The sequence below is a fragment of the Stylophora pistillata genome, chromosome 14 (assembly GCF_964205215.1).
Source record: "Stylophora pistillata chromosome 14, jaStyPist1.2, whole genome shotgun sequence".
Lineage (NCBI taxonomy): Eukaryota > Metazoa > Cnidaria > Anthozoa > Scleractinia > Pocilloporidae > Stylophora > Stylophora pistillata.
This window is the reverse complement of record NC_142532.1, coordinates 17,009,879-17,037,825: the sequence shown is the minus strand read 5'-3', so window position 1 is coordinate 17,037,825 and position 27,947 is coordinate 17,009,879. Positions and strand designations below refer to the sequence as shown.

At 39.3% G+C, this 27,947-nt stretch overlaps 3 protein-coding genes and 1 pseudogene across 4 annotated transcripts in view; 1 reads left to right on the top strand and 3 right to left on the bottom strand.

Annotated features, from left to right (window-relative positions):
* Positions 1-2,435: 2,435 nt before the first annotated feature.
* On the bottom strand, positions 2,436-4,920 carry LOC148716867 (uncharacterized). Its single transcript, XM_088746064.1, has 4 exons — positions 4,581-4,920; positions 3,474-3,768; positions 2,744-2,908; positions 2,436-2,613 (listed from the first exon to the last, which is right to left on the bottom strand). The coding sequence occupies exons 1-2, from the start codon at positions 4,837-4,839 to the stop codon at positions 3,542-3,544; spliced, it is 486 nt and encodes a 161-aa protein (XP_088602190.1). The 5' UTR covers positions 4,840-4,920; the 3' UTR covers positions 2,436-2,613; positions 2,744-2,908; positions 3,474-3,541.
* Positions 4,921-10,302: 5,382 nt separating this feature from the next.
* Positions 10,303-14,993, bottom strand: LOC148716866 (uncharacterized; the record flags this gene model as incomplete). The annotated part of the gene is made up of 3 exons (XM_088745603.1): positions 10,303-11,834; positions 12,031-12,144; positions 14,771-14,993. Coding segments are annotated over 3 exons (930 nt in total), but the record flags the coding sequence as incomplete, so codon positions are not given.
* A 5-nt stretch (positions 14,994-14,998) lies between these two features.
* LOC148716865 (uncharacterized) lies at positions 14,999-16,424 on the bottom strand. Its single transcript, XM_088744641.1, has 2 exons — positions 16,386-16,424; positions 14,999-16,051 (listed from the first exon to the last, which is right to left on the bottom strand). Exons 1-2 carry the CDS (start codon positions 16,422-16,424, stop codon positions 15,116-15,118), a joined length of 975 nt encoding a protein of 324 aa, XP_088600767.1. The 3' UTR covers positions 14,999-15,115.
* Positions 16,425-25,275: 8,851 nt separating this feature from the next.
* LOC148716864 (uncharacterized) overlaps positions 25,276-27,947 on the top strand; it is a 5,748-nt pseudogene continuing 3,076 nt past the window's right edge. Inside the window, exons 1-5 of the transcript XR_015995529.1 lie at positions 25,276-25,994; positions 26,075-26,117; positions 26,781-26,858; positions 27,403-27,480; positions 27,906-27,947. The exon at positions 27,906-27,947 is cut by the window's right edge and continues 28 nt beyond it. The product of XR_015995529.1 is annotated as an uncharacterized LOC148716864 (transcript). The remainder of the gene's footprint in view (positions 25,995-26,074; positions 26,118-26,780; positions 26,859-27,402; positions 27,481-27,905) is intronic.

The following is a 27,947-nucleotide window of genomic DNA, read 5'->3' as shown; positions in this document are numbered from 1 at the left end:
TATTCCTTTCCGACAGAGCTGAATAACGTATACGCATGCGTTAATTTTTGCCGCGGAAATACGGATTTTGAGTCGTTCGCGACCGGTTCGTATGATTGATTTCTTATTCTGTTGCTTGGAGGCGTCGTTGTCCTTGCAGCATTTCTTTTACAGAACAACCTCAAAAACTTGGTACACCCCCTAAAAATTTTCAAAAATTAATTTTCTCCTTGAAACCTCTGGAAATAGGAAAATGCCTTTGACGAAAACAGAGTTCCTCGGTTTTAAAAGTCAGCCCTTATTATTTTCCGCTAATTCCGCTAAATTTTAGACCAAGGACACTTGAGCTCGCGTTGTTGACCGCATACCCTCTGACGTGGCTTTTCATTATTCAGCTCTGTCTTCCTTTCCTTACTTTTTCAGGCGCTTTTAGAAAAATAGGCAAGACCATAACAACGAAGCAAGACAGGAAGACGCAAAACCTTTACACGTTTTTCACGTTGTGCGCAAAAAAAAGCGTGTTTTAAGCGTTTATCAACCTGTTTGCAGATTGGTCAAGTCCATTCTCCCAACACTTTTGTGTTCTGAAAAGCAATTATTTTAAAGTTTTCGGCGTTTTCTTCCATCAACGAAAATTCTAACCAAACTATGGTCATCTTCGTCAACATTTCGTTTCTCTTCGTCCCTCTTTCCGTGAAAGGTGATCAGTCGCAAACTGACTGACCGAGGGAGCCGAAAATTCCGGAGATGCTTTGAAATTACTAAAAACGCGGAAAAAACGCAGATAAAACGCGAGTAATAGGGTCGCGATTGATTTCAGTTTCAAAATGTTGTTTTTTTAAACAAACAAATAACGAGAATCCGCCGACAGTTGCAAAATTTCGTAATTCGTTTTTTTTTCTAAAGGACCCTCTTAATGAACCTTTTTCGAAAATGATATCAAAAAGTTCTATCGTGCTTTTTTTCTCCGAAAAATCGAAAAGTTCAAAATACGGCTAAATGGCCGTTTCCCCCCCGTAAGGCAATGAAAAATTATGCAACTTTGGCAATTTCGTACGCTACAACGCGATGCGATTCCGCTTTTAAATTTTGTGTACTAACAGATGGTCCTTTTATATCTTAGAAAATATTATTTTCTTGTTATTTTGTTACGTTTAAGTCTGAATAGTAACCCGTTGAAATAAAGTACTTCGCGTCTCTTTCGCGGAGCTAGCTGAAATAAAGGTCAACTTCAATGGCCTATGAACAGGTCTGCCATTTATACCTACAAATCATAATGTACATCATCGTAAAGCTTTATCCTTGTATTTTAATTCCTCCAGTTCTCTATCTTGACCCGCTATAAGCGGCACTTCCAGGTTTACAAGAGTTTGGGCTATTTTCTCGAAAATGCAATGCGAACCGCTGAACATCCGTCACGACCCATTTGAAGGCCTTTAAAAAGGTCTTGTATGATATATTTACAAATCAAAATATATATTTTCTTTAAGCTTTATCCTTGTAGTTTAAGCCCTCTTAGTTTCTTTCTTGGCCCGCCATAGACCCCATAGGCGGCGCGTCCAGCTTGAAAAGAGTTTGGGCTAAAATGACAAAAAATGTAATGCGCTCCGTTGAACGGCTGTCACGCAAGACGTTATGTATTTGGTACATTCCTGGCCAAGTTGAAAGATTGGCCATGACCTCTTGCGTGACAGTCGTTCAACGGATAGCATTATATTTATTGTCGTTACGGGGGGAACAATAGCCATTTAGGCGTATTTCGAACTTTTCGATTTTTCAGAGAAAAAAAGCGCGATAGAACTTTTTGATATCATTTTCGAAAAAGGTTCATTAAAAGGGTCCTTTAGAAAAAATAAAACGAATTACGAAATTTTGCAACTGTCGGCGCATTCTCGATATTTATGGTCATAGAGCTGCAAGTTTTCTGGACCAATCAAAGAGCGAAGTAGAGAAAAATCGGAGGAATCTCAAATTGCGTTTGACACTCGCTCTGAAATCGCTTCAAAAAAGTTATTGCACTTCCGTGGGTGAAAGTTTACGTATTAAGTACACTTTGATCTACGGTCGTCTCAATATATGTCAGTTTCCTTGGGGGGAGGGGGATTCACAAACCTATCCCCTTATGAAACTGGAATAAAATTCCTAATTTCTATCACAAACAGCATTTATATACTGACATACAGAGGGCTTTTATTTTTTAATTTATTAACTTCCCACTTTTAAAATCACAACGTTTAAGTAAACCGCTTACAGATGAGTTTGAAATAAATCCGGTCTAGACTACTGCTTTTTTGTCTCTTGAAACTTACTGTTGGATCTCACTGACAGCATGGTCACAATTAGTTTACTGATTTGTGTTATATGTTGGGCTACCTGTGCTCTTTTTATCATATAAGGAAAACCTCGTGGTGAGTTGGAGCGAGCAATAACTGAGAGCCACCAACCATCGCTGTTACTGTGTTTAATGGTATTTTATTTAACGTTATACTTTCGAATATATTACGATTTGAATTTTCTTAAAAACAGAACGGTAATTTTTGTTTCCATCAAAAACCATCCAACTAATATCTTGATTCAAAAAGACAAAACTTTCTCTTGCAAAGTCTCACAAAGTCCCATGTTTTTAGTTGGAACCTATTCAAAGAAAGAAAGTTTCATTAAACGACGAGATAAATAATGTTTAAAGTCCCACAAGGCGTGTCGTTATATACTAAAAAACGCAAATTTGCAGCAGGTTAAAAAAGTCAAAATACGAGAACTCCACCTTGAGGGAAGTCTGTTCGTGACTTGGCCCCAGTTTTTCCTTTCCCACGGAGATGTGGGATGCATTTATGGGTCGGGCGGCTGAACTGTGTTCTGTATGTCCCAGCTTTACAGGGCAATGCTTTGTTCGAGAACAATGGACAAAAATGACCGGCAGGACAAGGAACTGTAACAGAAATATACACAAGATTATAAACAACGATTCTTTTATTACATCAACAAATTTTTCGAGGTTAAGTTGATCAAGGATAAAGAAAACCAAAGCCAAAGTTATTATTAATAAACCTCTCGATCAGTCAATGTGGCGCGTGTTTTCCGGGATAATCACTGAGCGAAACAAAACAAAAGTAAAGCAGTCCTGCATTAGTTCGACAATGAATTAAAAATTTGTCGACCGACGTTAAAGACGCACAGAGACACAAATCTCAGTTTACGCGAGAAGAAAGCTGTGGATTTGGATTAAAAAGTGGTCCTTGATTTGACAAAATAATACATTTTGGCACAGGACTTTCCCTAAAACTTACAAGTATCTCTGAGATCGATTGGCCTTAACTTGGGACTAAGGAATAATGATCAATCGAAAGCAACCGCTTATCATTGTCTGACATACCAAACTACCGTTGCTAAGGAAACTGGATTCGACAAACAAATCCAAGGCTCATTGACAAACTTCATTTGAGAATGATTGCGAAAAATGTAAATGCTCTACCTTAAAAGCCATTTACACAAACCTGTGTGGAGGGTGTACGATTGTGTTGATTTAAGTCCAAATCTTATGGCAAAGCAAGTGTAATTGCCTTCATCTTGTTTGGCGGATGTTTGTGATTTGGAGATTCATCACAAGCTGATTACGCCCAGAGTTTTGGAATTCATACAAGAATCGACCGTGTTCTTCTATTTGAACACCAGACTTGATAAAAGTTGCAGCTTCGGTTTTACTCATTTTGCAAGTCAAGGTAGCCTGGCCTCCAATGTATACCACTTTGGACCCTTTAAGACCTAAAGTTTCGATGACAGGCTGTTTGGCTGCTCGGTGAACATAAAAAAAAAAAAAAAAAAAAAAAAAATTAAACTTCTGCTAAAAAATGTAATTAAAATTTGAACACGCAAAGGTTCCTGTCAAATTGTAGATGAGGAGCATTTTGGTAATGCTGAGATCGTAAGGAACAAATGCGATGAAGTATCCATGATTATTACAATCATAAAATCTTTCAAGCATCCCGCAACCCGTTTTTACTCCACGCGATACTCTCTCTTTACGTAATACATTATCTCCCCCCACCCCCCCGCCCATACTGCCATGGAGCCTAGAGACACATCTTACAGTAAATTTTTTCAACAATCGCGATTTTATGAAAAATCTGAGTTTCAGGAGGATTCGTATCCTAGTTCCCATTTAAGCTGCTAGAAATTCCCAGGAGGGTTAGGGATGATCTAATGGGGACAGAACCAAAACCAAAATATCCCTGGAGCAAAATTTAGTTTGGTTTTACTTTATTCGCGGAACTATGCGGCTGGGATGGCGGAATTTATCACCAATTTTCGTATAGCTTTGAATACCGGAATAGGTCGCTACCTAATTCAAGCTACCCAAAAAAATACTTACCAAAATTTTGTTACCCAAAAACTTCCATAAATCGAAAATTTCAAACCCAAAAAATTCTTCGATCATCCAGGTCACTTGAAATCCCCTTCAGCCTAACACGTACCTACGAGCTTTTACGACTCCCAAAACCTCCATGAAAATCGGGAAAATTATTGATCATTGGACGCAACTAATCGTAGTGAAGGGCAATTTTAAACTTGTGTCGTACTGGAGAAGAAACACTTGAACTCACCTAGCAGCTTTTGACATTTGGTCACTACATCTGCACTTTTGCAAATGACGTCCGTAGAATTGTTCGCTTTGGTAACGCACCGGAGTACGTTTATTTTTACAATTTTATTTGTTGCACCTTCAGCTCGCAGCTTACATTCGCAAGAAAATTCTCGTGTATGGCAAGAAGATGTCTTGCTGGGGATCGCTGAGCCATTGACACTCACAGTTGCGAGGACGACCAAACAAAGAACGAGGTTAGGCAGCCCTGCTTGCTTCATAATATTTCTTCGTCTTTCTTGGGTAATGTTGGGAATAATGTTAGATTGCTAGTGGTTCAATCAATGTGAATGGGTGATCTAGACCTTTTGAGCTTTTATACTATGGGTATTTCCTGAGAAAAAAAAAAAGTTTTATTAAGCAATGACCTTGAATAAACTTCCTGAATGCGATTTGAAACGTCATTGCGTTACGCAACAACAGATCCTTGCACATGCCATGCTTCCTAATATACCAGGCTAAAACTAGATTACGCTTCTCTATAAGCGTTTATTTCATGATACTATCTTTTGAAAGTCATACTACAAGGTCTACCAGGTAAAGTTCAGCTCCTTGTCTTGTATGGTGGTCAAATAATGACTTCTGGGTTTTTTTTTTAGAGCTGATGAGTCGTCACATGACCCGGCATGTCACGCGATACTGTGCCTGTTCAGTTCTCGGAAAACTACTTCTTGCACATGAAATTAGCCGAGAATTTCCTTCTGAATGAAGGCCGTTACAATTCCGCTCCAAAGTCGTTCCAGGCGGGAACAATGGCTTACTCCCACGTCGAAGTAAGACTCAGACGCCAAAATTTTCCGTTTACTTATTCCCAGTTATAGGTTCAGTTTTGAGAAAGGACGAAGTTTCAACCATGCAGTAGGATTTCGTGTTAAGTTCGTTTATTTACAAAGACTTCTCTTCTTTTGGACTGGTTTGTGCCAGGTTCAACTAATGTATTTCTAGAGCATTTGGCAGTTGAGGCTATGGAAATTAATACTTTGTTCATGGGGTGTATGTAATTCAGTGGTCGGAAAGCCCCCGGCATGTGTCAGCTATATACCGGGTTAAGGGTGAAAGAGAGAGTCAAATCCCAAGGCGTGGTGGGGGAGTGGAAGGTGAGTGGGCATGAAGATTTCATCAGCTCCGTAATCTCCCTAAAATAATGTTTAATATGGCAGTGATGAGATCGTTAGTCATTGCTCTTCTTAGAAAGAGCTATGAAGGAGGAAAAATATAAATTAGAAACCGAAAAATGGATGACTCGTCATATTAACATGAAAGCACTTTCCAAGAAAAGCAGATTTTGCCTTTATATGCTAATTTGACATGACATGCGAAATCATGAAATTCACAGAAATAGGAAGGACATTTGTCTTGTATCAATTTATTATTTGCCTGAAAATACTGCCAAAAGTTTGATGATAAAAGCATGATTTGCAAAATGAACCACCACGAGGGCCTTGAGCTCACGACACGCAACATTTTGGCTTTCCTTAAACGTGTAGCAGGAAAAGGTGAAGCAAGCAGAGATCATGTACAGAAATAATCCGTACTCGATATCTACATAATTTATTTATAGAATGCCCTCGATGTATTTTGACAAGCAACCAATAGAAGGTTTAACGAGTTTTGGAAAAGTTTTAGGAAGTTGATAAAAAAGGCGGTTAAGGCTTAGCGCTTGTGTCGGTGGGGGTATCACGAGATAACTTTGTTTTATCAACTGAGTTGATAAAATGAATTGCTCAAGGGTTTCCATCGTCGCGTGCTTGTGATATCTCGAGTGTTGAAAGTTACTTGAATTTAAAGTTCAATTTCTACCCCACACAAGTCGTTTCTACATTTTTTTAACTATTTAGCAATTAAGATTTGAACATCTTGAAGACCCTCGACTAAACTTAATTCCATGCAAATTCAAATTGTAGTTTCGTGTTCTGTACATTTTGATTCTGCTTAGTTTATCATTGAGCTATTTCGCTTTACATGAAAGGCAGCATATTTCATATCCAGCCCTTCATCCGAAGTAGAATTATTTTCTTGCCTTAACAGGTACCATTCTGCTTCAGCTTATTCATGCTGGAATGCACAAGGGAAAATAAACAGGTTTCAAAACAGGAAGACGTGCACTACTTCCCTTTGCTGTGTCCAGCTGTGTCCACGTATAATTCTGCTACACTCGAAATACTTTCTTTGACGGGTAACCACTACATCTCTTTGACAGACATATGCTTCCCTTCGCTGTATGCAAACATCTCCTATTTTCTCATCTTTATAAAAAGGATTAGAACTATCTACACTTGAAAGAGAACTTCGCAAGGGGAAGCACTACTTAACTTTTCGAACGGGAAGTACAACTCTGACGTTTCCTTTGCAGGACGCGGCATGCAAACGTGTCCAGTGTTCGTGAGAAGCATGGGCGAGGAACTCAATGAGATTAGCCGTTGTCCATAAACTACCAAAGAATGTAGCTGTTAGGCGTGAAAAAAAGTTAGTAGGAAAGATTTTTGCTTCTAAGAAGTGTCATCTGGAAAGTGCTTCTGTTTTGTTTCTTGTCATGTCTTCAGTGCAAGATAATGGCAGTTCGATCTGAAATAACTCTGCTTGCTTGATTCTAGGGATAAAAGCGAGCGAGTAAATGTGTCTTAGATAAATGAAAATTAATCATTAAATGCCATCATCCTATTTAATTAGACCCTCACGATTAATACTTTTCGCAGTTGACCAATTCGAATTAATTCATGACTACTAGTTCTTGATGACAAAACCTGTAATGGCGGATAAGTAGTAAAACTAAGACAAATGACTGTTAACGAAAGCTTGAACATAACTCTGGGAAAAAAACTATTCTTTACTCACCAATGGTTCGTACACGCATCATTGTTAACAGGACTGAAAACTTGACGTTGCAGCTGGTGAGTTCAGCGTAGGTAAAACTAAAAGCGCAAAAGGCTAACGAAGATGACCCCGTTAAATCTACACTTGTTAAAAGACAAAATTGAAATCTAGCAAGAATTTTCATCGAGTGTGCACGTGCTTTTAAACTTATTTAAGTGTTAAGAAAAGGAATGGAAATATTATATTGCTATAAGCCAAGAAAATATTTCTTAAATTTTAATTTGACACCTTTAACACCTTTTTCTTTGATCACGTGAGTAATCATGTGACATACTTTACCACTTACAAATAAAGCAGATGTATATACGAAGTGTAGATTAAGGTGTTGAAATCGTTGATTTTTACGAATAAATAGCGATGTAAACTGCGTTCGAGTGTGTAGCCTCGTTACCATGCTGATCCGTGAGCTGGGCAAGAAAACATCCCCTTAACTCGAAACGTATACTCCAATTCAACTTTACGGACTACCTGGCTTTCATCAGGAAGTCTTTCTCTACAAGAATCAGGTGTCAAATATTTTCTGTGGCGACGGTTGAACGAAACTCCCATTTTTTGGTTTCTGCTCCCTGACTATTGAGAGAGTTGAGGTAGTCCCCATGGTAGAAAGCGTAATAAGAAATCAAAACAAGAAATAAAGAAGTATCCACTGAGTGTAAGATAAAGCATCTAACACACAGGGGTGTGGTTTGGCGGTTTAGGCTGTAAAAAGATCGGTTTTCGGTCTTTGTGGCAAAAAAAACTTCGGTTTTTCCGTTTTGGTGTTCTTGCGGTTTGAGAATTTCCGGTTTTTTGTCAGTGATACTGCTGAACGGGTTTTCAGATTTGGTTTTGTTTTGTTTTGTGTTTTTTTTGTGCGGCTTCTGCCTCCTATATATGCCCCCTCCTACAGTAGAAGGCCGGATTTGCTGGTTAGAGACTGGTAAAATAATACCCTCGGAAATTGCCAGAATTGTGCATTTAGAAATGGCTTGAAAGCTTTTTATCACGATAACAGGAAAATAATTAACTTAATCAAAATAACATTTTTTACCAACGGATGGATTTAACGCCTAAGGTATTAGTTTACACATCGTTTCAAAGTAACAATTAATTTTCATGTGAAACCAATTGGTTAGCTTACAGAAATTGTTTGTGGAGGTGAATAGGAACTCTCTTGCGGTTGCAAATGTTTTAAAAGGGTCGATGTCAGTATCTGAGGGACTGCGCACCCACCCTTCCCCCAACCCAACAACAATCAACTGTAAATAAGTTAGGGTTAATGTTGAGTTAGGGGAGGGGTGGGTGCGCAGTTCTAGGATGCTAACATATATCGAGAGTTCCTCTATTTCAGTATTATAAAAACAAAATAAGGATTAAGGGAAAAACAAAGCTATAGGTTGGGTATTTTGTTATTTTTTCTTCCTCACTACCTGAACAGCGGTGGGTAGTCGAGCCAACTCCATTACCACCCATTTTATGTAATCACTTTTTGTTATTTCTCTTATTCCGTGATCTTTTTCTCTCGAAATTTTACAAAGCTGGGAAGTATTCAGTTGTTTAATCGCAGTTAAATATTTCTTCTTAGTATTTTGTTATGCTTTGAAATTCAAATCCATGGGTTATTCGGATTTAACCCTCACAGGGAGTTTCCAAATTTTTATTGTTTTGTCTGTGTCGATTTACCAGATAACCTTGTGAGAGTCTCGTGCTCAAGAGCTGCCAAGGTCAGACATGTGGTTTATGCCCTAAAGTGGTTTATCCTTCCCGTTGTCAGGGCTTCAATTAGGAATAACTTAGGAGTGGTTTATACTGTTGTCTATTTGCCTTGCACTCTGACATTAACTTACTTGGCTGAGTCAAGAATAAACCCTTTACAGTCCAACATCAGTATGCATATTCTCCATACTGGTATCAATACATTTCCAAGGTGCTGACAAGGCGAATAAAGAAACGAAAGGGCATGTCCGATAAAAGTTACCTTTTTCACGGGAAGTGTGACATCGTTCCAACAGCTCTTCCCAACAAAATTTATGTGCAGTTTGATAAAATGTACTTTGATTACAAAACGCGTCATCATCCAAGCCATTGTGTAATCTCCTCACACGATACACCCTCTCTTGAGGTGGTGGGTTTTCCCATACAGTTTCATTTTTTCTCAGTTTAGTTTAGTACATGTACAGTGAAGTTCTATTTTTTAAGTTAGTTACCAGATCTCTTCCTTTTGAGACATACACATCATGTGTTAGGTCTCTTGACGGCCATCTTGTTCGCTTAATTAAACGATGGATGCGACTCTCGGGGGGTACTCGATATATTCCTGGGTGGGGAGGTGCGGGGCGGCCCCTCATACCCTGACCCTGTTTAAGACAAATATCGCTGATTTTCCTACCCTGTTTAAGACAGAATTCCGATTTTTGATACCCTGTTTAAGACATTTAACGTGCCTGGTATCAATGCCAAAATCAACGCAATTCAATATTAATTAAAATTAGAGCCTGTAACAATTTTGCTGTTTATCTTCCAAGAAAAGATATCCTGTTTAAGACAAAAATTGATAAATCGACACCCTGATTAAGACAAAAAATGATAAATTCGATACCCTGTTTAAGACAAAAATCTCGAAAAGCATACCCTGGCTGGCCGCACGTCCCCATTAAGCCCTTATAAGGGAGTGCCCCCCCGGATGCGACTACAAGGCAAACGGTACGAGAGGAATTGAGACGGTCTAATTCAACTGCATATAGGAAGAAGTTACATGTTAATCACTTCTGGAAGTTAGAGGGTTAACTTGTTGTTTAGTCACCAAATGGCGTGAAAAAACTTATTGACACTTTCGAGTAAAACATGACTTTATTTTCAATAATGTCACAAGGCATGGAACCTTAGTCTAAAACCTCCCATAACTTTACTCCTACGGTAATTTCATAGCCCTACTCTCCAAAACGTTGTATGATGTAAACAATCAGAAAAACAAGCGCTATTATACTGAATTCCCTGAAGCATACACCTACACTGATGATACAGGCAATAACAGATGCGGGGGCTATGCAATGGTTACAACTTGTTCCTGTTATTCAGAAAGGAGAAAAAAAAAAATGGAGCCCATCATTTGTTCCCTAATGTCTCTCATACACAAAGAATGTAACTGTGACTGTAATATATACATTCAATGAACAATTAGAAAACTTAAATATACAATATTGTAACTGTGACCCTTAAGTTAACAATAACTTAAAAATAGAGGCTAAGTTCTACTTCTTTTTCACCTAGTGGTCCTGTTGGAGAATTCTAGCAGGCCAGTCATCAAGACCAAAAACAACTTTAGCAGTGGTCTATAATATGAAGCAGTCCATTTTAAAAGAAATGACCATCTCTTAGGCAGACAATGATTTTGTGAAGAAACTGGGGAAATGTGTGAAAAACATTGGCCAATTCAAACAAAGAATTGCAATTTTTAAATGTTCAAAATACTAGGCTTAGTAGAAGAACCAAGAATCTGTCATTTGATGATTGAAAGTGTGATATACACGTCCACTTTGCTTCCTGCTTGCAAAATATTTGTACATATTCATTTTAAAACCATCCATTAAGATGAATTGATCATTCTAATTTTCTTTACTCGTGGACAGTACATGCAACCAAAAAACTATCCCTACCCTAATTGATTTCAAAACCCCATTCCGTCCATGACCAAGGTTTTTATGTTCAAAGAAGACTTTGTGTCAGCCATTATACATTCCTCTATACATAAATTCTGAGATTTCAATAACTCAACATTGTCTGTCTTCTTCACTCTTTTTGTTTTGTTTATCAATGGCATCAGGATTGGCAAGAGGATCCAGGTCAGAGAACAAACTGAACCAAGCAGACATGTCCTGACCTTTTTTCCCCTTTCCTTTCCCTTTTTCGCCTACTTTCCCTGGTAATAATGAAGCCTGTTTTGCCTTTGAACCTGGACGACTCTCTTGATGCTTGCCTGTCTGCATTGGAGCCGACATCTTCAAAGCCGCACCTATTGCTTGCTGGGGAGGAGCACCCCTTGGTACCTCACTAAATGGGTCAAACCTGGCCATGCTGTTGAGGAGGTCAGAGGGCATCATAAAATTGGAACCACCTTGGGACCATGATTGATTAGGTTCTTGAGATGACGCCTGAGCAGGCCCAACAGGTTCATCCCCAAACATATCCTTCCATGTTTTGCTGAAGCTGTTCTCGTTCTCCACACCTTGCATTGAGGAACCATTGGAGCCAAGAATTTCATTTAAGATGTCAATATCTGACTTGTTTCCTTGTGCTCGATCCTCCTTGGTGGGGGAACCAAACAGAAGATCGTCAGCTGTCATTGATGGTGCATTTTCACCTCCTAGACCCACAAGAAAAATAAATATATCACAACACTCATATTCAGAAAAGATATGGTTCATGGAGTATTTGTATTACAATCAAGAGCTTCTTGATTGAGGATCATTTTCGGGGGGGGGGGATATTGTATGTAGAAACTACATGTAGAAGCTAGTCACTCCTAGAGGAAACCGGATTAACACTTAACAATCCCATACCAGGTGTAGGAATTTGCTTTGCCTCTTCACAGCTGGGTGGCATGGTTGAGCCATGAGCCTTGAGTCCATTCCTACTTGGATGATCCTCAAACGATGAGAGAAGGTCACCAGTCCCTAACAAACAATACAAGAGAGATGTTTGAGAGTAGTTACAATTGACTCTATTCATAGCTAGGAATCTGATTATCAAATTCTAAAAAAGAAATAACAGCAGCAGGACAAGAATAATTATAAATTACTGGTGCTGCAACATGTATCTCTTGTTGGTAAATGTGCTACAACTGGTCAGTATTGGAGATCTTATTTTATTGTATAGCCTGTTTGGTTAAAAAATTTGTTTGGATTGAAATCTTCCCCTTTGTTTGAACCCAGAGATTTGTGACCCCTTGGTCATAAATCAGGCAGAAAAAAATCTTGGTCTGTAATTAAAGAACAGATCTCGAATTCAGTAAGAGGTATAATGTATGTAGGGGAAGAATACACTTCAATGCGGGTCTGCATCTGCAAGAATTGGTTCAGGCCATATAAATATTGCTGAGGAATTCTGGATAGTGGAAGGCTACAGAATTCTCAAATCTCTCATGGCCTATGGACATCCCAAAAATTATTGCTGTCATAATTCATGTTTTTTCCCCTTAACCCTTTCACTCCCTAGATTGCATTCAATCCTCCTCGTGGTTCTGCCATACAATCATTATGACAATGGTTTAAATAATTTGGCATTGGATCAACCAATAACCCCCTAATTCATATTTTTCTTTTATTACACGACTCGGGCAGTCAGAGGGCCAATAACTAAAATCAACCAATCAAAATGCTCTATTGCTGGTCAATATTCTCTAAGTATTGGACCGGGCACTGTCGCAAATGGTCCCGAATGATACCGCACTTGTATCCCTTTGAACTTCAGTCGTAGAATAAATCTCTTATTAACCAAGCTTGCTCTGGACCGTACTGGAAGAATATCGGCCCTCGGTCTTTTTTGTACGGACCTCGCTATGCTTGGTCTGTACCGTCAAGACCTCGGGCCAATATTCTCCCAGTATGGCCCTCGCGCTTGGCTAATAAGATATATTTAATCTCATCACTTGTCTGCTTGATATTGTAATGATATTGTAAGGAGAAACTCTGTCTTGATCACTCGTAGGAGTTAGGGTTAACAGTAAACTCCCCAGTGACATCACATCATAAGTTCCCAATTTGAGCCAATGGTCAGCTTAATGTGCTTTGCTCTTGGGCAAGACTCTTTACCACTGCTGTAAAAACAGTACATGTATTCTCACTGAGCGAACAAGCAACCAGGCCCTGGTTATTCCAAGAGTGGATAACACTATATCTACTGGATAAATTGCCTTCCAGTGGATAATTAACAATTACTCCATGAGTGCGTGCTGGATATGAGATGATAGATAGCCAACCCGGTGCTACGTGCCCAGTTGGCCATAATCATCTCATATCCAACTAGCGCGAGTGGAATAATTGTTTTATTAAAAAATACAACACCCCCAAGACATTAGACAAATCTTCTCGACTTTATTTTGTAAGAAGAAACCGGATGTTATAATGTACAGATATTAAATTATGGTATATTGGCTCATATACCATAATGGCTAAGCCAATAAAAAGTCTTGAATTACATTATCCAATGATCCAGTTTTTAATAATGTAGTATGTTTTGTAAAAATTTAAATGCTGGATAGTAGTTTATCCAGTGGATTGTGCTATCCTGAACCTTTGAACAACCCAGGCCAGGCTCTGGTTGTTCAAAGGGCGGATAACGCTATCCAACGGATAAATCTCTATCCAGCGGATAAGTGTTACCAGAACGTACTGCGCTATCCACTGGATAGAGATTTATCCAGTGTATAGCATTATCCATCCTTCGAACAACCCATGCCAGGAGTTTAAAGTGCACCTAAACCCAAAAATTTTTTTTCGCTTAACGAAATAAGCATGTTTTTTGGAGTATTTCTGTGCAAAAATTTTTTAATTTGCTTAAATCTTAAATTTTCTATGCCTAGTCAAAGTACGGAAAATCGGCCGCCATCTTGCCCCACGACCGAGTTTAAAGAGGAATGGCTCTAGCGGATAATGTGACGTCAAATCGAGAACACGAAAGTCTGCTTTTCACACATTTTCACTTGTCTGGGAAGGTTGTGGTCGATATTGTCCGAAATATGCCGACCAGGTGTATTGTATGAGGAATGTATGAAGCGTGATACCCTCTTGCAAATTTCGCACGTTGCTACATCCTCCTATAACACACTTAGCCGGCATATTTTCGGACAACATCGACTACAACCTTCCTAAACAAGCGAAAATGTGTGAAATGCAGACTTTCGTGTTCTCGATTTGACGTCACATTACCCGCTAGAGCCATTCCTCTTTAAACTCGGCCGTGGGGCAAGATGGCGGCCGATTTTCCGTATTTTGACTGGGCACAGACAATTGAAGATTTGAGCAAATAAAAAAATGTTTGCACAGAAATACTCCAAAAAATACACTTATTTCGTTAAGCGAAAAAAAATTTTTGGGTTTAGGTGCACTTTAAATGGATACTTTTAAATTATCAGGGAACAAATTGTGTTTCACTTGAAACCCCCTTGGTGTCTCACATACACTGTTAAGTTCTATGTAACAGTACAGTATGGTCTGCCCTCCCCCCTCCCCCCCCCTCTATGTAACAGTACCTCCCCCCTCCCCTCCCCCCTCTATGTAACAGTACAGTAACTGTTCTAACCTGAATTGTGTTTTGATGGCATCAAAGCATCATCACCCAGCAAATCAATGAAGGGCGTTTCATCTCTTTCACCCACATTACCATTGGAGACTTCATCATCTCCCAATAAATCTGTTTCTAAAAGTGCCTTGTCATCATTATCATCATCAGCCTTTTTATTCTCATCCTCGGGCGACTTTTTCTCTTCTAATGGTGAATGATCCAGAGAAATTAACTGATAAAAAAGTCTTTAAAATAAATAAAAAGTCTTTATTAAGCATTCTAAACAACAAACGTGTTTAGTTACAATGATATGAACTCAGCAAGTATAAAACTAATGAACTAACTAAATTACTAACTGACTGACTAATAAGAGAACAAACATCTATTAACAAAAGTCCTCTTGAAACGTTCAGTTCTGACAAGCGGGAGAATATAATTATGGCGCCTCTTACGTAGCGTAACCATTGGTCGCTCAGGTGGAAAAAGGTCATCTAAAGCTGTTGTAAAATCGCTGTCGGTGATCTTGGCCCACAACTTCTTATCTTTTAGAATAATAATATTTTCAATCGAAAAAAGCTCTTTACAGTAGCCAAGCTTAAAAGCTCTCCTGAACAGCCTGTCTATGCGACTCAGATACTTATGATAATACGCGCAGCCCCATACTTCTACAGCATATGTAAATATAGGTGGAATAAGACTGATAAAAAGAAGATGAAGATGATCCAGCGGCAGTCCATAGAATTTACAAACACGTAAGATGTACAGACGACTACTGGCTTTCGATATAATATTATCAAAATGTAAATCCCAGTTACACGGATCAGATTGAAAAGTCACACCCAACAACTTCAGACATGGTTTACGCTCTATAGAAACCAGAGGAGCAGGTAAGGCCATAGTGGATTTACCTCTAAGAAGCATCTCATCATCGTCATCTTCTTTTGAAGCTTCTTTCTTTTCTCCGCTGTTGGCTGATTCTTGTTTTTCATTGTCGGGTTCTCTGCTGGGTTTCGTTTCTTTTCCTTCTTCTCCTTTCTCCTTGTCGTCAGATTCCAGAGTCAGAGGATTAAGGCTCTTCAACATTTGAAACTGATATGCGGGTAATCCCTTAAACTGTTCTGATACTTGTACCATAGTTCGAGAAGTGTTTTCCCAAAACTTGAGCAAAGCCTGCTGGTATGCAGCAAGTGTACTTGAAAGTAAGTTGCATCTACTAGCAGACAGCAGGTCTATCTTTTGCATAACATCTACTTTCAGCTTTTCAAATTTCTTTTTACCCTTCCTGACTTTGGCTTGAACCTGGAAGAAAAAATACTTTCAAAATTTAATTTCTGGCTGCAATAAGTGAGAATCAGCCTACTTTTTGAAGTCTATTTCTTCATTGACATAGCAAAATGGCAACTTCTGGTTGGATGGGCAAAGAAATTACACTGCACACATTTTCAAGTAATTGCAGATAATTATTAATACTGTGTTTAGCACCTAACCTTGAATAAACAACCATTCAGTAGGTAAGAAAAGTTAACCCTTTAATTCACTAGGTGTACTTGTTAATTCTCTCCTCTAGCTTCTACACATTTCCTTGTCAATTAGTTATGGGAATTTAGTGTCAGATCAGGATGACAACTTCTACCAGATAAGCTTGAGTATTCTTGTTACCTGTTTGCTGCATAGCGTATATGTACTTTAAGGAGACGTTATATGTTAATCACTTCAGGGAGTGAAAGGCAGGGATTTCATTAATGCTTTCAGCAGGAGGGCAACTGGTTTTCAGAGAGAGGGGGGGGGGGGTGGCAAAACTTTTTGAATTGAACTTCTTTATAAAATAACCTTTCCTCCAGGTCATCAAATCAGCAGGGCAAAACTGTCCTCACTGCTGGTCAATTTGCCTGGTGCCCAGCCCTTACTGAAACCCATGTAAAGGATTAACACATGCGTCAAAACTTTCCGTTTTTGAAAACACGCTTTTCTAGCGAGATTCGACAAAGTTAGGCCCTGTACTGAACCAGCGTGCACATATGAGAGTGATTGCTACCGAATGAAGCTTCCTCATGTACACTGAATTCAATTGACCATGCTAGGATCTGGCTAGGCAAAGTAGATCCTGAATCACTCCTTTTCGTGTGACGGGAAACTGATAGTGGGAAGTCTTAACGAGCTGAATAGTTCTGAAGTGGGGTCATAACGTAATCAATAATTCACGAGGGTGTTTCATGACGAAGTCCACCCCCGTTTATTTGAAAAACGAAAAAAACAAAACAAAACAAAGAAACAAACAAACAAATTAGGAAGTTGAGAAATGGCATCAGCTTTCAAAACCGAATGACTTAGGGAGTTATTTTAATTTATCAGCAGTCGCATTCGCTTTTAAACTGGCAGGAGATCAGGGAAGTCGAACCTATTTTTATTTTCAGCCTTTTAAGCCCACACTTTTCATTTTTCCACGGAATTGATCTGGTCCAAGTTCAAGAGTCCTGAAGGAGTGCGTGGAATAATTCCCCAGGATGTACCTCCAGGGAGGGTTTAATTCGATTGAACTCTTAATCGCGTAACTACGCAGATAAGAATCATAGGCTTAAATAAAACGTTCGATAATAGGCACTGGTTAAAACTCTTAACAAAACAGCCTTGCAAATTTTTAGTCATTCATCTTTAAGGAATAGCGGGAAATGATGACGTCGAATTCTGCTGTGCGTACACAGTCCGTACACTTTTCAATAGGGTAAAAATAATGAATTTGACTATTTCGACAAGACAATTATTCAAACTCGCGTAATTTTGCATAAAGCTATAAAATGAAAGTAAAATCTGACTAGACACCACCTCGAGGGGTGAGATCCAATCATGCAAATCTAATTTAGAAACTAGTGTGACGGCGACAAATAAGGGGAAAAACGATACCCAAAGCCTTTCTTTATTCCTGACCGCCGATTCTTCTGCCGCTATACCATTGCGCTTCCATAAAAAAGCCATTGAGCTTCCCCTGAACAAAGGAACGCCTGAAAGCAGGCTGAAATCGCCAGAGGGCTTCACCTTTTCCTCACATTATGGGAGAAAATTGTCGAATACGTGGTCCCTTCAAATCGTCAAAACAGGATCTGTTTAAAAATATGATTAAAAATAATTTTGTCGTGGATTTTTTGATCCCGAGAAGTCGAAAATTTTTAAGTACCGTAAATGTGTATGGGCTAACCCTTTGCTAGTTAGTAGTAACTTGAAATGACTACAATGTTGCCAAACGGGGGATGGCGCCCCGCAAGAACACGACATGAAAGCAAACACGCTATCGTGCGATTGATGGCTTTCCCATGATGGGTCGTAGAAGTTGTTTTTAATAGACACCCAGCTGAGTTTTACAGCGAAAGTATAACAAATACGTGAGACAGGAGTTAAATGCAAACCGTCTATGCGTAGGCATTGGTCAGCGGGCGTATATTGATCTATGAATTCTGGTAACAAACAGTGAGGAGAGCTTCACTGAGACACCTTGAAACATCGTAACAGTTGTCGGTGATCAAAATACTGTCAAGAAAGTGGTAGAGAAGTTAAACGATTTCGAAATTCAAATGCAAATTTATGTATTATTCGCCTTTTTACCTAATATACGGACAATTTATCGATAATTCAATGTATGTCGAGGTGACCCTAGAAAATACCAGGCTTACTGAGTTGAAGCCACCTCAAATATAAATCGATAGTTGTCAATCGAAAACTCTAATAGGAAGCGCAATCCCTCGCAATCCTCGGGTGAAATTTGACTATTTCTAGGAAAACAATAGAAAAATAGGTGCATAAGAAAATACTCCAGCAAGTAATAACTAACGTTGTAATGTTCCGACGTTTCGGCGACCTCCCGACGCTATCATCGGGGAATCAATAACAAGAGCGCGTTCAAGAGTATTAACTCTTAAAAGAGTTGAGTTTGACTGAGACAGCGGCGGGCGAAAAAACGATCACGAGGGCGAAAAATGGCGGAGGTTAAGCTGCATAGTCAGCATCCGCAATCGCCATTTATCGCCCACCAACTCTTTCCGGCGCTAGTCGTTAGAGTGGGCCGTAAGCTGTACGCAGCTTGGCTATTTTTTCGTATTCAATTAAGATTCTTTGGTGATGAATTAAGGGAGAAAAATAAAAAACACTTAGCCATTATCCAAAAATACCACACGCTCTCACGCTCGAGCAATATGGCTCGAGCAATATTGCTCGAGCAATATACCTCACGCTCGAGCAATATGGCCTAACGGTTGTTTTGAATGTGACGCCCACTTCCGTTGAGTTGAGATGGGAGTTCCTGTCACTGCACACTTTTTCACAGTTTTCACATAAGTGGAGAACATCCATACTTGCCTTTACTTTTCCACGAGCTTTTGGCAAAATACGGTCAGGAGCATAACAAAGTACGAAGAAAACAGGTAGAGATTCGCCTCAGCTTGCCAATTTCCAGAAACAGGATAAATTAGAAGTTTCAGGGTCGGTTATTTAAACGAGGTCTAACCTACCCTGCTGGCAGAGGCGTTTATTTGTTAACTTCCCCTACGGTTTACGTAAAAATAAAGTCCTCTGCGCTCGGCCTGTTAAATCTTCTTCGAGCATGCTCCTGGGAATTATCCAAGTTTGTGGATAATCTGATTTGCAAAACCGGTCAGAACCTGTTTTAAAAACGTTTTTATGCGCACGCATCCTATTTAGCTATATAGTTGGCCGAGTACTACCGAGAACTAATTTGTTTCTAAGCAACAGGCCGCGCATGCTCGAAGAAGATTTAACAGGCCGAGCGCAGAGGACTTTATTTTTACGTGGACCGCAGGGGAAGTTAACAAATAAACGCCTCTGCCAGCAGGGTAGGTCAAACCCAAACCGCGGTTTGACGATGGCAATGGGCCTCAGGTATTCTCGATAAGAGGGTTGATGTGACAAAATAAGTGTCCTTCCACCTGTTAGTTCTCGGCCCTCTTGACACTGTTCACAAATATAAACTTTCAGATGAAAGGTTCGCCTAAATTGAGGACAGTTTAGAACGCGGTTTTGTAAGACAACTGCTAAACTTTGATAAAATAACCGGCCCTCATTTCTCCAACAGTAGCATATGTTCGAAAATTCTGAGAGATAACTTGTATTGAAGAAAAAAAAATTGAACATTTGATGTGATTTTTTAGTTTGACGAAAACAAGTTTTCGAAGTTTTACCGTAAGGTGATCAGTATTGCGAAAATTTGTCTCCGGGGCAAGTTTACTAGAATTACCGTGTGGTGTAAATTTGTCCAAATCCATAATTTTAGCGCAATAATACAGATAACTTTTCTTTAGAAACTATCAGCCTTTAATACAGATGACTGCTTTCTCATCCAGGGGCTGATTGTTCAAAGGCTGGATAATGCTATCCACTGGATAGCATCGTATGTCTTGTAAACACGTATCCGCTGGATAAAGATGTATTCGGTCGATAGCGCTTTCAACCTCTGAACAACCGAAATCAAGTATTTAGACTTATTTCTATCCCATCTTCCAAAATATTTTTAAAAGTTGTAATGTAAGTGTCGCCTATTTTCTTTCTCCCAAAACAGAGCATCGATTCCATTGATTTCTAGTTCTCGAAACACAGATAACTTGAAGATTCCGTTTAATCGAAGTGAGTTTTCAAACCCCTTGGGTCATTATTTTCAGTTTCAATTTTATCCTCTGTGATTTACAGTCGACTCCCGAGACTCGAACCTTCAAGGGAAACTGAAAAAGGTTCGAGTTATCAGGAGTTCGAGTTATCGGGATTTGAGAAAAAATGACCGGAAATAAGAGAAAAAAAGATGTTAAATGTTTTTCTTTATAGGCAGTGTACATTTTACAGTCAAACTAAGTGAAGCGTACCCCTCAAGATTACATCAATGAATTGATCATTAGGATATTGAACCCGCCAGTTGTTTCAAGAATGCAATAATGAATTGATTATTGATTATTGAACCCGCTGGCCGTTTCACGAATGCAATAATGGACCGATTATTTGAATATTGAACCCGATAGCCGTATCCGTTTTGAAAAGGCGCGGATCATTGTTGAAATCAGAAGTCCATTTCTGATTAGACCAATAAGATTGTTCTATTCGACGAGGAATCCTGAAAATGAACAAACTGCACTGTAAAAACACTGCGAAAACAGTCGATCGCAAATATTTACGAAATAAAAGTCTTGCGATGGCTTCGCCCGTAAACTATTTTCTTCGACCATGAATGCACACAAGAATTTCTACAAGTTCGTCAAGATGTAAATAGGCGAAAAAAGCTGTCGATAACATTCCATTTACAACATTTAATTTACAAGAAGTTCTACACAACACTCGAACTCACCTTTCACGCCATCGTCTGACGCCATGAAATGGTTCCGTTTCATCATCACGTGTTCGCATAATCCCATCAGAAATGGACTTCTGATTTGAACAATGATTCGCGCCTTTTCAAAACGGACACGGCTATCGGGTTCAATATTCAAATAATCAATCCATTATTGCATTCGTGAAACGGCTAGCAGGTTCAAAAATCAATTCATTATTGCATTCTTGAAACGACTGGCGGGTTCAATATCCAAATGATCAATTCATTAATGTAATCTTGAGGGGTAGGCTTCACTTAGTTTGACTGTAATCAAATTTGATTACAGTATAGAGAAGCCGAGTGAAAAAAAAAGACAGTACATCTCTAAATTACTGTATAAATCGGAACGTAACGTAATGTGAAAAATATAACAAAGGAATGCAGCGGGGAGAGGTCCAGTAACTGCGAACCGTACAGGTTTTTTTTTTTTAAGAGACCAATGTCGGGTTACTGGTACTGATAACCTCATGCGATTTAAAAAGGAGTTAGGAAGCAACACTTTGTGAAAACCAGCGGAACTTGAACTGAACTGACACGTCTTGTCACGGTAATGTGAAAGAAAAGAAACAGTTCACACGGCTGCTTCAAAATAAATTTAAGGTTTTGGACAACAGTGTTTTGACTTGGCACGTATCGACAGACGTGGTTCGAGTTATCGAGGGTAAAATTATATAGAAAATGACCTCAAGGGAAACGAAAATTGGTTCGAGTTAGCGGGAGTTTCGAGTTATCGAGGGTTCGAGTTACCGAGGGTTCGAGTTACCGAGGGTTCGAGTTACCGAGGGTAAAATTACAGTGAATGTATGACGGAAATCCATGGGAAATCGATTTTGGTTCGAGTTAGCGCGAGGTTCGAGTTAGCGCGAGGTTCGAGTTAGCGCGAGGTTCGAGTTATCGGGAGTCGACTGTAGAACTAAAGCACAGTGTGATATCGGTTTTCACGAGTCAGGTGATAGATTTTCCTTGAATCACATAATTGAATAAAAATAATAATAAAAAAAGAAACACCATCAAAATTGTTTGTTTTTATCCTGAGTTCGCGCTCAGATGCGAAACATTTATTATCACTAGCTTTGTTTTCAACTGGCAATTTCACGCTCGTTAAAAATACCCCGCTTCGTTAACCAATCGAATGCGAGAATTTATTCAATTACGCGATTCTAATCGTAATTTTACAACTTGATTAATCGATCTGCAGAAGTCGATGAACGGTTTCGAACTGAATACAGATTGCGACAAAGAGTTCAGAAAAAAGATACTGTACATTACCATAATCAAAGCAATCAAAAGTTAATCTCCGGCAGATTTAACAGTTCTCCGCCCAGGTTCGTGATAAGGTTGGCGCCTTAGCCTCTTCGGAGGACTTCCGCTGACACTAAAACTGGTTGAAATACAACATTTTTGCGGCTAAAATCATTAGTGGAATCAATTTCAGTCATACTGAAAGAAACTCTTTGGTTAAACGGCAACAGCGAGTTTTTTTAACAAAAAAAAAAAAAACCAAAACCGGAAATATGTCTGTGTTTGCGAGCTCCAAATTCATACAATTTTTACCGTTATGATACGGATACAGTTGAACCCCGGTAACTCAAATTGCCAAAGGGAATTGAATTTACTTCGAGTTATCGGGGTTTGAAGTTATAGGGGTTTTGAGCAAAAAGACTAGAAACACTCGATCAAAGATATTTTGCAGTAGTTACTGGAAAGGCTGTGAACCGGGGTGACGGAGAAGGGATGCAAGCACCATGCACATTGAATTTTGAAGGAAGAAGAAACAATATTACGGTTTTCAAGAATGAACTGGGCAAGATTGACAAGTAATAACAAAGAACAGATAGATTCCAGCTTGCGCGCCACTATTTCTACCTTTCCCTTGTTAATTATTTTTGTGCAAGAAAAATAACCGGAAGTCTGTTTGTGTTTTCCGGCTGCTCGTTCCAGAGGGTCTCAATGGGTTTAACCGTTGCCATAAAGCAGCAAATAAAATCCAGCCGTGGAGCGAAAAATTGAAAAATATCAACCGCTAGTCGTAAAAAAAATTACCATCATGATGATAACAATTTTTTCCATCTGCAATCGATCATTTTAAAAGTGTCAAAATCTCCGACTGTTATTTGTCTTGCCTTGTGGCCAAAGTGGAAAAACAGAGAATTTCTCTCTATCAACACAACAACACCTTGGAACTACGTCGTTGCTCGACTCTAATGGTAAAAGCGAGCGAGCGAATATGTTTTAGAACAAAACAATTAATCAAATTAACTTTTCAAGAGGGGGGCATTGGGGTTTGCGGTTTTGGCTTTTATTTTAGATCGGGTTTGTGGTTTCTGTGCCAAAAGACGTCGGTTTTTCCGTTTTGTTGTTCGTTGCGTTCTGTGGATTTTCCGTTTTCAGCATTTGGTTTTCGGTTTTCGTCAAAACTTTTGACGGGTACTTAGATTTGGTATCTGATGTGCTTTTTCGATTTTTGATATTGGGCTTCCGGTTTCTCTTCGATTTGAGCAGCAGTTGTACGCCTCTGCTGAACTCGAATAGCCTCGACACCGATGTTGCTCCACTTGTAACCACAGTTTCAGATCGATTAGGATTTTGACAACTGAGATGTCGCATAGGCTAAAACCTGGACTGGACTCTGGACTGGACTGGACCCTGGACCCTGGACTCTGGACTATGGACTCTGGACTCTGGACTCTAATTTTACTTTTACTGTAATCAGTATGGACAAAATTACGAACAACTATGCGCATCACTATGCGATTAATTTAGTCAATTAATCGACCGGTTTCGTCTTCGAGTGAGACTTCATCAGGATAAACTACAAATTAAGTTTGGGTGTAAACAACAAAACGAGTTTGACTAATGGTCGTGGGTCGTGGGTCGTGGGTCGTGGGTACAAGTCGTGGGTCGTGGGTGTGGGTGTGGGTGTGGGTAAAAGTCGTGGGTGTGGTTGATACTTAATAATAAAAATTACCATTTAAAATTTTAAATGTAATAATACATAAATTTTATACAACCCTGTCATTCATTAATTTAACTGTTCTTTCTTCTAGTTATTTTATTTTGTTTATTCAATTTACCCTACTTTACGTCTATTTTTATCTGTTATCTCACTGTCCATGAAATTAGTATCAGTTTCGCGACGCATTCCGAGATTTTGTTTGATAATAAAGGAAAGAGAGATAAATCTTGTAATTACACACTGTGTACACGTTTTTCGAGCTGTGCGGTCTGCGGTCTGCGGTCTGCGTTTTGCGTTTTCGAGGTCTGTGTTAACGAGACACCTGAGCTGCTTTGTACCATTGTACCAAAAATGATTTCATATAGTAGAAGTACTATAACGTTAAAATTGCGACAGCGCTCGTGAATTCTATATTTGCGGCTAAAGTCAGGGGCCAAGGAACAGAAATTCCGAGATCTCGTCTGACAACATCAATGACAAAAGAACGATAGATAAATCTGGTAATTACACACTGTATACACAAAGAAAAACTGATTGTGCACAAGTCGACTGACTCAAAAGGCACACACATAACCTCTGCCAGACTGGTAACTCGACAGTGGAGGATCGTAAACGCGTTATCAGCTGTTGTCACACTACAGGGTTTTGTCTTAGGGAAACTCAAATTTGCAAGTGTGACCGATTTTTCCCTAAGTAAATTACCTCGGGAAAGTTTTATCGTCTGGGGCTTGAAAACCGAAAGAGAACAAAAGAATGTCCTGTGGATTTCCCTTGACAACAACCCTAAAAAGCAGAAAAAGGGAAAAATCAAATCCCAGAGTAGCCGACCAATGGACGCTCGTCGGCGATCGCGCTGGTGACAGATCCGGAATTATCGTGTTGTGAAACTAATTTAATGTAATTACAAGATTTATCTCTCTTCCCGTCGCGAAACTGAAACTAATTTCATTGACAGTGAGATAACAGATAAAAATAGACGTAAAGTAGGGTAAATTGAATAAACAAAATAAAATAACTAGAAGAAAGAACAGTTAAATTAATGAATGACAGGGTTGTATAAAATTTATGTATTATTATATTTAATATTTTAAATGGTTATTTTTATTATTAAGTATTAACCACACCCACGACTCTTACCCACACCCACACCCACACCCACGACCCACGACTTGTACCCACGACCATTAGTCAAACTCCAACAAACACCCGCAAGTATTTTCGCACAGGATATGATAACATTCTCTGCTAGAAAGTGGTTTTTTAAGGTGTTTTTGGGGCTCACGTTTTTAACCTTAAATTCAAAACCTTGTAGAAAACTACTTTTTGCGAAATCGAAATGAGCTATGTGCTCACATAGATATTTCTATTAAGGAAATGAAAAGCAAACCTGTGCGACTTTGAAAGGACATTGCCATTTATACCATTTAACAATGTCACATTTCATTAAAAAAAAAACCGTGTAGACCGTATACATCTCGTATATAGTAACGAGTACCGAAACTCATCTTTTTTCCAACACCTCGAGCAGTTACGGTAACCGGAATTGTTTCATCGAGTTTTCACAAGCAATGACAAATTTATCAGTTTTTTAAGCTAGTAAAACCGCTGGTAAAACCGCATACATAGATTAACACTATGATTGTCAAACAAACCGATGTCACAGGAAATTAGTGGCCACGAATCATTGAAGAATGTGTAAAACAAAACTGGAACTTTGTCAAGTTAGCTAAAATTATCTTACCACTCCGGACTTACGTATCCGGGTCTGCATATCCGTTGCCGATAAAAGTCGTCTGTAGAACCAGCGCGTGCAGAGTTTCCTTCTAACGTAATTGAGAAGTTTTGCGAAACGTACGAGTTCCTTGAGAGTACAGCTGAGAGTAAAATGGAACGTAGAGGCTACACCAGTTTAGTCTGTGGAAGAGGTGAGTTCTTGAAGCCCTAACTTCTTCCTTGTGCATATTTTTACTTCTTACTTTCAAGTAACTGTTTCCTTCGTTTTCAGGGTCAGGGTCGGGATCTTCGGACACAGAACTAGAGCAGGTCAGGTATGTGCATTTTTACACTGGATCGAAAAACGTACGAAAAAAAAGGTAAGGCGGCAGATCTCGAAGAAATGTAGTTAGAATGCGAATTATACACGGAGTATTTCACTCAAAATACTTCTGAATTGTAAAATGCATTTCTGGTAAGGTGAATTTTTCTAGCTGCCACTTGGCCACTTGAATCCTACAATTATACTACGTTGTTGTTGATTAAACTCGTCTATTTTACGTTTTTTTGTATTATTTTCCCAATCAAGAGGGAAACTGGTAACGCCCCAAAAATTATTACAACGTGGCGGTTTCTATTCTCAAAGCTTGCCTGCGACCCCATCCGCCTTTTTCCTTTTTTTACGCGGTTTGGAAAGCAATCAAAATTAAAGATTCAAGCTGGTCTACTTATGAAGAAGACTTCATAACATGTGACGCACGCTCACATTTACCTACAGTTTAGTCTGTGCCTAATCCGAATTGTACGTTCATAAACAAGACAACGGGAAAGATCGTATTTACACTCAAGTCAGTGCCGTGAGCAGGCGAGGACCTTTCCACGTTCTGCGCCAAGAAAAAGAATTGCTGAAGGTACTGGTGGCATGAGTTTGCAAGTGCGTAACGTTCAAGCCCGCGTTCAACACTTACACTTTCCTTTGTCCTGCCTCCATCTTTCAGCTCTGATAGCACTGATGGTGTCATCTATTTAGAGGTCACTGGAATGTCTGCTAAAGCACTTCCTTTGAAGAGTCAAACGTGAGTTTTTTTATGTTTTCTTCTTTAACTGATGTTTTGTCATTTTCACCGAGCAATCATAGGCCATGGCGTTAGAAAACAGATTATACACTGCAAAACAGTTGTTTTATTCTCAAAATCAATAAAGACCCCAGACCTTTCCTTTGACTGCTCGCATGTATCTAATACGCAAACATACTTACTGAATGGAACATGGCTGCTTCTATTATCCTAGCTGGCCTGAGACCACATCCGGCTTTTAGCATTTTCCACGCGGTTTGGGAAAGCAATCAAAATTAAAGATTGTGCATATGAAAAAGACTTCTTAACATGTGTCGCCGGTTAGTATTTAGCTACACAAAAGTCTGTGCCTAATCTGCATCGTACGTTCATAAACAAGACAATAGGAAACATCGTATCAATACCGCGAGCAGGCGACGACCTATCCACGTTTTCCGCCACAAAAAACTGGCTGGAGGTACTGGCGGCATGAGTTTGCAAGTGTATAACGTTCAAGCCCGCGTTCAAGAGTTACAGTTTCCTTTGTCTTGCCTTCATCTTTCAGCTCTGATAGCAGTGATGACGTCGTCTACTTAGGGGAGACTGGGGGGTCTGCCAAACCCTTTCCTTTGGAGAGTCGAACGTGAGTTTTTTATGTTTTCTTCTTTAATGACGTTTTGTCATTTTGACCTAGAAATCAAAGACCACGGCGTTTATCCTAAAAATCAATAAAGAAATCGGTAAAGCGTGGCGAAAGAGTCTTACGCCCGCAATGCGCGCGAGCCCACACGCCCGTCTCTTCCTAGTCTCTCTCGCCGTTTTCAGTCCGTTTTCATTCTCCTTCCAGACCTTTCCTTTGACGCAAACATACTGAGTTATTTGCAGTCTGAATAGATTACTACATCCTGCTTAAATAAATCCAACATGTATCAGTCGCACATATTGTTTTCGAGCTTGATTGTATTTACCACGTTGAACAACACAGAATTTACGTACATTGTAATGAGTGTTCCTTTTTAGCCTTTGCCCTTATATTGTCGTATATAACCAGAAGTATTTTTAATTTAGCTCTACAAGTTGCTCAGGTGAGGGCAATGGGAAAGATGGTGA